This window comes from Nerophis ophidion, linkage group LG24, assembly GCF_033978795.1.
Source record: "Nerophis ophidion isolate RoL-2023_Sa linkage group LG24, RoL_Noph_v1.0, whole genome shotgun sequence".
Taxonomy (NCBI): Eukaryota; Metazoa; Chordata; class Actinopteri; order Syngnathiformes; family Syngnathidae; genus Nerophis; species Nerophis ophidion.
Window position 1 is genome coordinate 22868479 of NC_084634.1, and position 15000 is coordinate 22883478.

General features: G+C 39.3%; 1 protein-coding gene across 1 annotated transcript in view; it reads left to right on the forward strand.

Annotated features, from left to right (window-relative positions):
- The window catches only part of afg1lb (AFG1 like ATPase b), a 117055-nt gene that overhangs the window by 23576 nt on the left and 78479 nt on the right, over positions 1 to 15000 (forward strand). The window contains exons 4-5 of the mRNA XM_061885668.1: positions 1963 to 2064; positions 2278 to 2405. Of these exons, the coding sequence (XP_061741652.1) occupies positions 1963 to 2064; positions 2278 to 2405 (230 nt within the window). The remainder of the gene's footprint in view (positions 1 to 1962; positions 2065 to 2277; positions 2406 to 15000) is intronic.

The following is a 15000-nucleotide window of genomic DNA, read 5'->3' on the forward strand; positions in this document are numbered from 1 at the left end:
AGGTTGGGTCGCGGGGGCAGCAGCCTAAGCCTGGTACATAGATGATACAGCAGAGGATTGAAGAATGTCATGTGGTCAGATGAAACCAAAATAAAACTTTTTGGTATAAACTCGTCGTGTTTGGAGGAAGAAGAATACTGAGTTTCATCCCAAGAACACCACACTTACTGTGAAGCATGGGGGTGGAAACATCATGCTTTGGGGCTGTTTTTCTGCTAAGGGGACAGGACGACTGATCCGTGTTAAGGAAAGAATGAATGGGGCCATGTTTCGTGAGATTTTGAGCCAAAACATCCTTCCATCAGTGAGAGCTTTGAATGGTTGACCAAATACTTATTTTCCACCATAATTTACAAATAAATTTTTTTAAATTCCTACAATGTGAATTCCTGGATTTTTTTTTTCACATTCTGTCTCTCACAGTTAAAGTGTACCTATGATGAAAATTACAGACCTCTGTCATCATTGTAAGTGGGAGAACTTGCACAATCGGTGGCTGACTAAATACTTTTTTGCCCCACTGTATATTAATTTAATTTTTTTCCTAAACATTTTATACATATAATTTGTGGATATATATATATATATATATATATATATATATATATATATATATATATATCCATCCATACCGCTTATTCCCTTTTGGGGTCGCGGGGGGCGCTGGCGCCTAACTCAGCTACAATTGGGCGGAAGGCGGGGTACACCCTGGACAAGTCGCCACCTCATCGCAGGGCCAACACAGATAGAGTGCATGTCTTTGGAAGTGGGAGGAAGCCGGACTACCCGCAGGGAACCCACGCATTCACGGGGAGAACTTGCAAACTTCACACAGAAAGATCCCGAGCCTGGATTTGAACCCAGGACTGCAGGAACTTCTTATTGTGAGGCAGACGCACTAACCCCTCTTCCACCGTGAAGCCCAATAAATAAATATATATATATATATATATATATATATATATATATATATATATATATATATATATATATATATATATATATATATATGTATGTATGTATATATATGTATATGTATGTATATGTATGTATGTATATATATGTATATGTATGTATATGTATGTATGTATATATATGTATATGTATATATATATATATGTATATATATATATATATATATATATATATATATATATATATATATATATATATATATATCACCATGTTGAACTCTTAACTTATAATAATAATAATTCACCCCTATAGAATACCATGCCCTAATACCCTACTGTGCAATACTACCCTTCGAGTGCAATACGTCCGACACTGATTGTTATTTATTACTTCGGTACTCTTGTCTTGTTCTGCTTATTGTACAGTATTTTGGATTTCTATAGTGTTTTGTATATTGTACAGGATTGTTTATTATTTTTATTGGATAGTAGTCTGTTTATTTCAATTATTAGTTTTTTCCTTAATTACCTCGTGTGTTATTTATTTCACCCCATATTTGTTCCCACTACCGCACCTTAAATTGGAGTCTTTAATCTCGTTATATGCAAATATAATGACATTAAAGTCCATTCTATTCTATTCTATTCTATTCTATTCTATTCTATTCTATAATCTGTATATACATATATATTTATACATATGTACATAATTGTATGTGTTTATATGTATAGATGTACAGTTTATGTATATATGTAATATGTATGTAAATATATATATGTATGAATATATATGTGTGTGAGATATATTTATAGGTATGTGTGTTCATATACACACACATACATGTGTGTGTATTTATATGTGTGTATATATATATATATATATTTTTATATATATATATACACACACACACATATATGTATATGTATGTATATATGTACCTATGTATGTATGGTTATATGTGTGTGCGTGTGCATGTGTGTGTATATTGTGTGTACATTATTTATTAATGACAATGCAAATCTTTCCTGCAATGTGTCTTCCAATCAGGTACAGGGAAGACAATGCTCATGGATCTTTTTTTCTCGGGGGTGTCAAGCAGTCGTAAAATGAGAGTCCACTTCAATGGCTTCATGTTGGACGTCCACAAAAGTTAGTACTCTTCTCCCCCAATGCCGCAACAACTCCGTCTTACGACTAAGTTAGCGGAAATGTCCTTACCCCGCCGGCGCTCCACATCCTATACTTATCTCTGCTACTAATTATGCGTACTGGTGAAATTACCGCCTTTATGCGGCAGCTTTGTCGGGTTTGGCCGTGCAGGTGTGCTTTAAGATGTGCGTGACATTTGTGTGCTTCTTAAAGGGATCCACCGGTGGAAACAAAGCCTGCCGAAACGAAAGCTGGGCGACATGTTCACCTACGACCCCATATCGCCGGTCGCCATGGAGATCTCCCGTGAAACTTGCCTCTTGTGTTTTGACGAGTTTCAGGTGAGTGACTGTGTTAGGCGAGTTAACAATGCAGCTTTAAAATAGTCTTTTGTCTTATTTGTTGTCTCCTTTTTTAAGAATCTTTTACTTCAATTGTGTTGTGATAGTTTTCAAAATAGCTTTTAAGAATATTTTTCGTGTCAACATGTCTTGCAATTTAAGTCTTTAGAACAAACACCAGTCCTAATTTCATTCAATTAATTCTTCCTCTTTGAATATGTTATATTATTACCATTTTTCAATGATTGCGGTTCATCAAATCAACACGTTTGAAAAGGAGTCAGAAGAAGCAGAGTTTATTTAATCTCACCCCTTCTACATGCCTCAGCAATAACTGATTGTTGTTTCACTTCCTGGGTTTAGATACTGTAGTTGTGTTAGTCATGTTAGAGCAGGGGAACCGAAAATGTTGAAAGAACCATTTATACAAGACCAAAAATACAAAAAAATAAATATGTCTGGAGCCGCAAAAAATTTAAAGCCTTATATAAGTGTTATAATGAAGGCAACACAAGTGTCTCTATTAGCTTTATTAGTCTACTATCAAATGCTGACGCAAATCTTTGTTGACAGAAATGTTGTATTTTAATTTTTATTCTACACATTTTTGCAACATTGGAAAACATTAGTAAAATGGTGGCTCCTCACAGGAAATTACTGGCTCAGAATGTTCAAAGGTATAGATTTGTGTGTCCAAGTTTAAGGAAACGGCAGGTTGTCTTCTTTTAATGGATTTATTACTACCTTTGCAAGCTTGGTAACGTTTGCTGTGGTCTGGAACAACATGGCACACAGAAATGCAGCCAATATACAGATAATGTGTCATGAGCCATGCAAAATGAATTAAATACACAGAAGACATAAGTAAAGGAAATTAAAATGAGCTCAAATATACTTACAAACGAGGCATAATGATGCAATATGTACATACAGATAGCCTAAATATCATGTAAGAATTGATTAGCTTGCAGTCATGGCTTTACCAAATTTGCCTGAGAAGCACTCCAGCAGATCAATAAAATCAACAAAGCTCACCTTTGTGCATTCAGGCACAGCGTAAAATATTTTGTGGACAAAATGAGAGAACGAAAGAATGGCATAAAACACGTCTTTTTGTGGCAGCGTCGGAGAAAGTTATACATGTAAACAAACTACGGTGAGTTCAAGGATCGCTGAAATTAGTAGGACAAAAGGGTGCCTGCCAAATACTCCCATTAGTGAAGCATGTTTAATACAAACAGCAGGATTTCTAACAATTCTGAAGGTTTGTGTCATGTTTGTTCTCCTACAGAAAATATTTTAAACAAAAAATGTATCTTTTTCTTCATCTTTTTACATTTTCACACATCTCTGAAAGAGGTCCAGGGAGCCACTAGGGTGGTGCTAAAAAGCCGTGCGGCTTTCGAGCCACGGTTTGCTAAAACAGTCAGTCTCCTCACTGACCTTTGTACTGACGAATGCGTTGACCTGATCACTGACCATACAACACGCACCTTTCACGTAACCATTCCCTGTTAAACTAAAAAGGCATGTGAAGTCAACATAAATTGGGTGAATATTCTGCGTGAAAACATGATTAATGCGGTCGTTTTTTCAGAACACATGAATTAACTTTATTTTTGACAACTCTAGTTGAAAGAATTAAAATGTGTAAAAAAAAAAAAAGTAATATAACATACACAGTAATTGGTGTAGATTTTGTGTATTTATAGTACAAAACCCAAAACCAGTGAAGTTGGCACGTGGTGTAAATCTTAAATAAAAACAGAAAACAATGATTTGCATATCCTTTTTCAACTGAATACACTGCAAAGACAAGATACTTAACGTACGAACTGGAAAACTTTATTTTTTGCAAATATTAGTTCATTTGGAATTTGATGCCTGCCACATGTTACAAAAAAATCTGGCACAAGTGTCAAAAAAAGACTGAGAAAGTTGAAGAATGCACATCAAACACTTATTTGGAACATCCCACAGGTGAACAGGCTAATTGGGCACAGGTGGGTGCCACGATTGGGTATAAAAGCAGCGTCCATGAAATGCTCAATCATTCACAAACAAGGATGGGGTGAGGGTCACCACTTTGTGAAGAAATGCATGAGCAAATTGTCCAAGAGTTTAACAACATTTCTCAACAAGGTATCACACGGAATTTAGTGATTTCACCATCTAAGGTTTGTAATATCATCAAAAGGTTCAGAGAATCTGGAAAAATCACTGCAACTAACATAGAATGCTCATGGCCTTGGATCCCTCAGGCGGTACTGCATCAAAAAGCGACATCAGTGTGTAAAGTATATCACCACATGGGCTCAGAAACACTTCAGAAAACCACTGTCAGTAACTACAGTTTGTCACTACAAGTTAAAACTCTACCATGCAAAGCGAAAGCCATTCATCAACAACACCCAGAAACGCCGCCGGCTTCGCTGGGCCCGATCTCATCTAAGATGTACTGATGCTAAGTGTAAAATTGTTCTGTGGTCTGACGAGTCCACATTTCAAATTTTTTTTGGAAACTTTGGACGTTGTAACCTCCGAAACAAAGAACCATCCGGGTTGTTATAGGGACAAAGTTCAAAAGCCAGCATGTGTGATGGTATGTGGGTGCATTAGTGCCCAAGGCATGGGTAACACACATCTGTGAAGGCACCATTAATCCTGAAAGGTACATACAGGTTTTGGAGCAACTTATGTTGCCATCCAAGCAACGTTATCATGGACGCCCCTGCTTATTTCAGCAAGACAATGCCAAGCCACGTGTTACAACCGCGTGGCTTCATAGTATAGGAGTGCTGGTACTAGACTGGCCTGCCTGGAGTCCAGACCTGTTTCCCATTGAAAATGTGTGGCGCATTACGAAGCGTAAAAATACCACAACGGAGACCCCGGACTTTTGAACAACAAAAACTGTACATCAAGCAAGAATGGGAAAGAATTCCACCTGAACAGCTTAAAAAATAGTTCCCAAACATTTACTGAGTGTTGTTAAAAGGAAATACCATGTAACACAGTGGTAAAAATGCCCCTGTGCAAACTTTTTTGCAATGTGTTGCTGCCATTAAATTGTAACTTAATGATTATCCATCCATCCAGCCATCCATTTTCTACCGCTTGTCCCTTTTTGGGGTGGCGGGGGTCGCTGGAGCCTATCTCAGCTGCATTCGGGCGGTAGGCGGGGTACACCCTGGACAGGTCGCCACCTCATCACATACTTATAATAATAATAATAATAATAATAATAATAATAATGGATTAGATTTATATTGCGCTTTTTCTATTGTTAGATACTCAAAGCGCTCACAAAGAAGTGGGAACCCATCATTCATTCACACCTGGTGGTGGTAAGCTATATCAGTAGCCACAGCTGCCCTGGGGTAGACTGATGGAAGCGTGGCTGCCATTTTGCGCCTATGGCCCCTCAGACCACCACCAATCATTCATTCATCATTCATTCACCAGTGTGAGCGGCACCGGGGGCAAGTGTGAAGTGTCCTGCCCAAGGACACAACGGCAGCGATTTGGATGTCAATAGGTGGTAAGCGAACCTGCAACCCTCAGGTTTCTGGCACGGCCGCTTTACCCACTACGCCATGCCGCCCCCTTAATGATTTGCAAAAAAATGAGTTTCTCAGTTCGAACATTAAATATTTTGTCTTTGCAGTTCATTCAATTGAATATAAGTTGAAAAGGATTTGCAAATCATTGTATTCTGTTTTTATTTTTGAATTACACAATGCGCCAACTTCACTGGTTTTGAGTTTTGTGCATACAAATTAAATGTATATATAATAGTCCATGCACAGTAACAGTTGTGTAAACATAGTATATAATAGTATATACACAGTAACTGTGGTGTAGATTTAGTATATAATAGTACATGCACACTTACTGTGTATATAATGCTGTATTTTCAGTAGCTGTTGTTTATATAATCGTACATACACAGTAACTGTGGTGTGCATAATAATACATAACCAGTGACTGGTTATATTAAGTACATAATAATATATACACAGTAACCGTTAGGGCTGCGAATCTTTGGGTGTCCCACGATTCGATTCAATATCGATTTTTGGGGTCACAAATCGATAACATGTCGATTTTTTTCGAATTTGATTCGATTCTCGATTCAAAAACGATATTTTTCCGATTCAAAACGATTCCGTATTCATTCAATACATAGGATTTCAGCGGGATCTACCCAAGTCTGTTAACATGCAAGTAGAGTAGTAGATTTAAAAAAAAAAAAAAAAAGCTTTTATAATTGTAAAGGACAATGTTTTATCAACCGATTGCAATAATGTAAATTTGTTTTAACTATTAAACGAACCAAAAATATGACTTATTTTATCTTTGTGAAAATATTGGACACAGTGTGTTGTCAAGCTTATAAGATGCGATGCAAGTGTAAGCCATTGTGACACTATTGTTCTTTTTTTTTTTTTTTTTATAAATGTTTAATGATAATGTCATTGAGGGATTTTTAATCACTGCTATGCTGAATCTATAACTATTATTGATACTGTTGTTGATAATATTCATTTTTGTTTCACTACTTTTGGTTTGTTCTGTGTCGTGTTTGTGTCTTCTCTCATTTGCTCTCCCATTTTGAAAATTCCTAGCGCCAAGACTGATGGAGTATTGGTGCGTGCAAAACAGCAGCAGGCGGCTGTGGCCTAACCTGACTCTCGCCAGATCTTTGTAGTTCGCTGAGCTCTCAATAGGAGTTGTATTTCAGAAGGCGGGGCCTTGGGAAAAAAATCATTGTATGTGATAGGATAAACCACTTGTCCGTTATCTAGAAACCTCGTTTCCATATGAGTTGGGAAATTGTGTTAGATGTAAATATAAACGGAATACAATGATTTGCAAATCATTTTCAACTCATAGTCAGTTGAATATGCTATAAAGACAACATATTTGATGTTATTTTGCAAATAATCATTAACTTTAGAATTTAATGCCAGAAACACGTGACAAAGAAGTTGGGAAAGTTGGCAATAAATACTGATAAAGTTGAGGAATGCTTATCAAACACTTATTTGGAACATCCCACAGGTGTGCAGGCTAACTGGGGACAGGTTGGTGCCATGATTGGGTATAAAAGCAGCTTTCATGAAATGTTAAATAATTCACAAACAAGGATGGGGTGAGGGTAACCAATTTGTAAGCAAATTGTCGAACAGTTTTAGAACAACATTTTGTCAACGAGCTATTGCAAGGAATTTAGGGATTTCACCATCTACGGTCCATAAAATCATCAAAAGATTCAGAGAATCTGGAGAAATCACTGCACGTAAGCGATGATATGACGGACCTGTGATCCCTCAGGTGGTACTGCATCAAAAACTGACATCAATCTCTAAAAGATATCACCACATGGGCTCAGGAACACTTCATAGAACCACTGTCAGTAACTATAGTTGGTTGCTACATCTGTAAGTGCAAGTTAAAACTCTGCTATGCAAAGCAAAACCCATTTATCAACAACACCAAGGAACGCCGCTGGCTTCGCTGGGTCCGAGCTCATCTAAGATGGACTGATGCAAAGTGGAAAAGTGTTCTGATTTCTGACGAGTCCACATTTCAAATTATATTTGGAAACTGTGGACGTGGTGTCCTCCGGAGCAAAGAGGAAAATAACCATCCGAATTGTTATTGGCGCAAAGTTCAAAAGCCAGCATCTGTGATGGTATGGGGGTGTATTAGTGTCCAAAGCATGGGTAACTTGCACATCTGTGAAGGCACCATTAATGCTGAATGGTCCATACAGGTTTTGGAGCAACATATGTTGTCATCCAAGCAACATTATCATGGACGCCCCTGCTTATTTCAGCAAGACAATGCCAAGCCATGTGTTACAACAGTGTGGTTTCGTGGTAAAATAGTGCGGGTACTTTCCTGGCCCGCCTGCAGTCCAGACCTGTCTCCCATCGAAAATGTGTGGCACATTATGAAGCGTAAACTACGACAGTGGAGACCCCGGACTGTTGAACGACTGAAGTGCTACATAAAACAGGAATGAGAAACAATTCCACTTTCAAAGCTTCAACAATTAGTTTCCTCAGTTCCCAAACGTTTATTGAGTGTTGTTAAAAGAAAAGGTGATGTATCACAGTGGTGAACATGCCCTTTCCCAACTACTTTGGCACATGTTGCAACCATGAAATTCTAAGTTAATTATTATTTACAAAAAAAATAAAGTTTATGAGTTTGAACATCAAATATCTTGTCTTTGTAGTGCATTCAACTGAATATGGGTTGAAAAGGATTTGCAAATCCTTGTATTCCGTTTATATTTACATTTAACACAATTTCCAAACTCATATGGAAACGGGGTTTGTTGAATGGCGTGCTACTTCAACCACTCACATCAAAAGCAACCCGAGACGCTGATTAGAGCGACAATGAGAAATCCAAAACAGAACAGCCGACATATTGGATAACGACTGAGCGAAAATTTACAGAACTTTTACTGAAACAACTCAGCTATGTCGATAGATGATCGATGTCACAAAACAGATGCAATAGCAGAATCAATGTCAGCACACGACTCCTCGCTGCGTGCCGTCATTGTTTTTTGAATTAAACAGTCGCTTCGGCGCTACGTCACATCTGTTTTCCCGCTCGGCGATCCTGATTGGTTCATTATTTTTTGCTATCTTGAAGGAGTTTGCATTGCCCTCGAGTCCTGATCCATGTGTGGAGCCCAGCGAACTACAAGGATCTGGCGAGAGTCAGGTTAGCTGCAGCCTGCAGGCCGGTTTTAATACTAATCGGATATCATGCACATCATTTATTGTTGTCAAAGTCAAGGTGCGAGCCTTGACTCTGACAACAAAAATCTACAAATGTACAAAGAATTGCTATTGCGACATCCAGTGGACACATTTAGAACAGCCGTTTCTTTCGTTCAAAAATCTCAGGTTAATTTTTATACTTGGCAAACTCATCCCACGGGCCGGATAAAACCGTTTGGCGGGCCTGTTTCGGTCCTCGGGCTGTACATTTGACACCCCTGCTTTAAATTATGTTTATCCGTCCAGTTTGTAACTATCGTCCCTTTTGGGGTCGAAAGTGGTTTAAGTCTAAATATAACATTTCCTAGAGATTGCGCATGCACCTCCTGGTACCCCAGCACCTCCAAAACCCTCAAATCTAGACTCCAAACATCCCAGAACAAGCTACTCAGGTTACTTCTAGACCTCCACCCCAGATCACACCTCACTCCTACCCAATTCTCCAAAGTGGGCTGGCTCAGGGTGGAGGACAGAGTAAAACAACTTGCACTGAGCCTAGTTTATAAAATCCGCTACACCTCACTGATACTGAAGTACATGGCAAACTACTTCCTTAAAGTAAATGACTGCCATAACCACAACACCAGGGGGAGCTCCACAAACCACGTTAAGCCCAGATTCCGATATAACAAAAGCCTTAAAGGCCTATTGAAACCCTCTACTACCGACCACGCAGTCTGATAGTTTATATATCAATGATGAAATATTAACATTGCAACACATGCCAATTCAGCCTTTTTAGTTTACTAAATTGCAATTTTAAATTTCCCGCGAAATGTCGTGTTGAAAACGTCGCGGTATGATGACTCGTATTATGACTCGTATTATGACACGTGCGTTTGTAGCGGACATTATTTTCCAGCCCGATCCAAGCTATAAGTAGTCTGCTTTAATCGCATAATTAAATAGAATTCTCGACATCTGTGTTGCTGAACATTTTGCAATTTGTGCAATTAATAATAGAGAAGTCAAAGTAGAAAGATGGAGGTGGGAAGTTTTAGCCTTTAGCCACACAGACACACAGTGTTTCCTTGTTTAAAATTCCCGAAGGTGAAGCTTTACTATGGATCAGAGCGGTCAAGCGAACATAGATCCAGACTACATGTCAACCGGCAGTTTTCGGTGAGAACACACCCGTGGCCACACCCCTCCGACTTTAAGGTACTATTTAACTCACTAAAACACTAGCAGCATAATAGGCAGATAAGGGATTTCCCAGAATTATCCTAGTATATGTGTCTAAAAACATCTGAATCGGTCCCACTGCAATCGCCTTTTTTTTTTTTTCCTAGTCTTTCACTCTAAATTTCCTCATCCACGTATCTTTCATCCTCGCTCAAATTAATGGGGTAATTGTCGCTTTCTCGGTCCGAAAAGCTCTAGTTGCTGCTGGCTATGATTGTAAACAATGTGAGGATGTGAGGAGCCCTACAACCTGTGACGTCACGCGCACATCGTCTGCTACTGCTGGTAAAGGCATGGCTTTTTTATTAGCGACCAAAAGTTGCTAACTTTATCGTCAACGTTCTCTACTAAATCCTTTCAGCAAAAATATGGCAATATTGCGAAATGATCAAGTATGACACATAGAATGGACCTGCTATCCCCGTTTAAATAAGAAAATCTCATTTCAGTAGGTCTTTAACTCATTCTTCTTCTATGCCACATCAATCTGGAATGCACTCCCAACAAGTGTAAAAGAAAGTGCATCTCTAGCCTCCTTTAAAACCGCACTAAAAGAACACCTCCAGACAATTACAACCCTAAACTAACACCCTCCCCCCTCCTCATCCCACCTCCCCCGATTGTAAATAATCAAATCTAAATAATCAAATGTATACACTTGTTATTATGCTATCTGATCTCTCTATGTCCACTACTTGTTGTAAATATCCTACCAATTCAGTCCTGCACTGTTTCAATGTCCATTTCTCATATGATGCAATTGTTGATTACTGAAGTGCTGATATCAACCAAACCTACCCCCCCTCCACATTCCACCCCCTGATTGTAAATAATGTAAATAATTCAATGTATATACTCTGATGATTACCGTATTTTTCGGACTATAAGTCACAGTTTTTTTCATAGTTTGGCCGGGGGTGCGACCTATACTCAGGAGCGACTTATGTGTGAAATTATTAACACATTACCGTAAAATATCAAAGTGTATTTAGTTCATTCACGTAAGAGACTAGACGTATAAGATTTCATCAGATTTAGCGATTAGGAGTGACAGATTGTTTGGTAAACGTATAGCATGTTCTATATGTTATAGTTATTTGAATGACTCTTACCATAATATGTTACGTTATCATACCAGGCACCTTCTCAGTTGGTTATTTATGCGTCATATAACGTACACTTATTCAGTCTGTTGTTCACTATTCTTTATTTATTTTAAATTGCCTTTCAAATGTCTATTCTTGGTGTTGGGTTTTATCAAATGAATTTCCCCCAAAAATGTGACTTATACTCCAGTGCGTCTTATATATGTTTTTTTTTTCCTTCTTTATTATGCGCTTTCGGCAGGTGCGATTTATACTCCGGAGCAACTTATACAGTAACTTGTGTGATGACTGTATTATGCTGACAGTATATATTTGTACCATAGTACAAATATATATTTGTGCTATGGTACAAACATATTTGTACCATAGTATATATTTGTATTATATGTGTGATTAACGTGGACCCCGACTTAAACAAGTTGAAAAACTTATCCGGGTGTTACCATTTAGTGGTCAATGGTACGGAATGTGTACTGTACTGTCCAATGTAATAATAAAAGTTCCAATCAATCAATCAATTGCTTACTGGCTCCGACACAAGGTTTTTTTTAATTTGTTGCAGCTGCAGAAATCCTTGTTAGTTTGATCTTCGGAGCGAGGCTGTGGTCCATTCTATTTCGCTGCAGGATAAGTGAGCTTCTGTCTTTGCAATTACCTTCGCCAAAGCGCATCTGTTAGCAGCACAATGTGGCTCCTCTCTCTGATATCATGGCGGCTATAAAGCCAGGAGGTCAAAGGCCGCGGTAGGTGTGGCCGTGCGCTCTAATCGCCGCCCGTGCACGTGCGAGGATCAAGAGCGTCTCCTTTTCACGCCGGGGTCCGTCTTTCACGCTTCAAACCGGCGGCGCTGTTTGTGCTCGCTCATTGATTTTGTTTTTGTTTGCCCGTCGCCACGCCGTCGCTGTTGTCAACTGTTGAATGACAAGCGGACATGTGCGCGTTTTTTGTGATGCATAAACAAGAGGTTGCAAGGTTTGAGGTGGTGTTGAGAGGGAGAAGTGTGTGTGTGTGTGTGTGTGTGTGTGTGTGTGTGTGTGTGTGGTGATGGGGGGGATTGGATGTTCTATACCAATCAGCATCCTCCTCCACTCAGCCATGCAAATGAGACTGTGGGTATCAGTCTCACTCTCCTGCTTCTTTAAGTGAGTGGAGCTAGAAAGCGACTGGCGGCGGGTCAGATGGATCTTATCCTCTTAAATGCTAATGACATTTCTCCATTCTCTTCATTAGCGCCGTGCCATTATCAGTAATTTTTAGCCCCCACCCCCCAATCCTCCCTCTGTGTTTTTTTTCTTCCTCCTAATGAATACTCGCCATTGTGAGGTCCAAGTTAGGCAAAAAGCGGAGAAAAAGGAAGGACGGGCGTGTGAAGGAAATGATCGTGCGTCATAGGTTGTGTACGTGAAGAGGTGCAACATCAAAAGGGGTTTAATGTGGCACCCGTGTGGCGTCGCTGTAAATGCACAGCCGCTTGAGTAATTGGATGCTCATTTAAATATTGCTATTGGATGACGGCGATTGCGCCATTATTTTTTTTTTGTCTTCAACAAGTGCTACATCAGGCCCCTTCACTTTTTCTCTTTCGACCCATTCCTCCCTCCCTTATATGACTCATTCAGCAATAAATATTGCCCATCATACTATGCCCGTGTTGAGGGCACATGAATAAACAAATCCAGGTTGCATGAAAGGTCATTTCCTAAATGATTCTTTTGAAATGAAAATAAAATTCTGCAGTCGGAGGAAACGGGGGGTTCTCTTTCAGAGAGACACCCGAGCCTTGGCTTTTTGTTGATTCTCATTACAAGAGCACACAATCGCAGGCTAATTTGATGCCCCCAGGCACCTCTCCTTAGCGAAATCAAGGCTTTAACACACATGGTAATCAAGTATTGGCGAGGGCAGTGAGGCTAATATGCAAAAAGCAGGCGACTCTCCAGGTTATGAAAGGAGACATATGCTGTGGGTATGGCCGTTAGAAGTGCCTGTTTGAAGAGAGGAAAGCAGGGGACAAGGAAGGGGTGAGACTTTCATCCGAAACTTTCTTCATCCTCATGTTTGATTTGTCTTCTGTGTGTATGTCTGCAAGCTTTAAATCAGGGGTGTCAAACTCGTTTTTATTGAGGACCATATCAGCAGTTATGGATGCCCTCAGTAAGCCAATTATATCAGTCAATACAAAGTATATGAATGGTAATGTCAAATGACTATTTAAAAAAAAAATCAGATTAATCACACTTCAAATTTGGATTAATCAGGGTTTATTAGATAGATATATAGATAGTACTTTATTGATTGCTTCAGGAGAGTTCCCTCAGGAAAATTTAAATTCCAGCAGCAGTGTACAAAATTGAGATAGCATTTTTAAAGATTTAAAAAAGTAAATAATGGAGGTATTAATGGCAATAAAATAGAAAATATAACTAAGACTAAAAATAAGAGTAACAGTAAGAATAAAAATGTAACAGTAAAAATAAGAATACAACAAGAGAAACTAGGCAGTAGTGACCATGTTATGGGGACAAAAATGAAGAAAAACGGTAATACTGTCTATTTAGATGGATAGGATAGGATTGGTCTTTATTGTCATTGCACAAGTACAACGAAACTTGGTTTTCAGCACAAACTTGTTCAAGATTAGACAAACAAACAGTGTACAGGGTTACAGAACAAGAACGCTGATGGGTCGCCGTAAGGCGCCCCGTAAAAGATGTGAAAAAGGTAAACGCTGGGGAAGGATGAGTAAAAAAATACAATCCAGACTGGGCTCCTAAGGGGGCCCAGTCTGCAGTGGGAAAAAACCTCCATAGCAAAGCACATATACATATTACAACATGCATCTCGAGATATCTAGCAACAGAGGGAAGGTAGTTCAATGTCATGGTGGTAGGCCGCAGCTCTCAGGCGCTGACCATCCATTCATCACCCCTATGGGATTTGCGTCAAGGGCGTTGGTTTGGGGGGATGGGGTGTGTATGTGTGGCGTATATTTTTGTGGATGTGTGTGTGTGTGTGTGTGTGTGTGTGTGTGTGTGTGTGTGTGTGTGTGTGTGTGTAAGCCCGTAGTGTGTCTCTGTTCCGCGGCCTTGATGTATTGCAGTCGCTAGTCCAAAGTCAACAACAACAGGTGTGTGTCCATGAGAGACAAGAAGGGAGTTTGTTGTGTCTTCGCTGCGCTGTTCTTAGGGAGAGTCTCGAAGCCAGGGAAACAATCCAAGTTAGAATTATTTTTTTAATGTGAAAATAAAATTTGCTTTTCACTCTAAAATTGTCTATGACTGGTCCTCAAAACTGCGGGGTAGACAGTCCGATGTAATCCACAGTTCTTCCCGCATCCTCCAATCATTTGTGGACGCTTTGGGGTACTTTGAAGACTGCCAGCAACTTCCAATTTGTCGACAAACCAGAGCAACGCTTACTCCAATCAGCGGATTTCCTGTTTTCATAATTCCGAATAGGTGGATATCTTCACGTCCTCGACAGAAAAGGGTCGCCAAG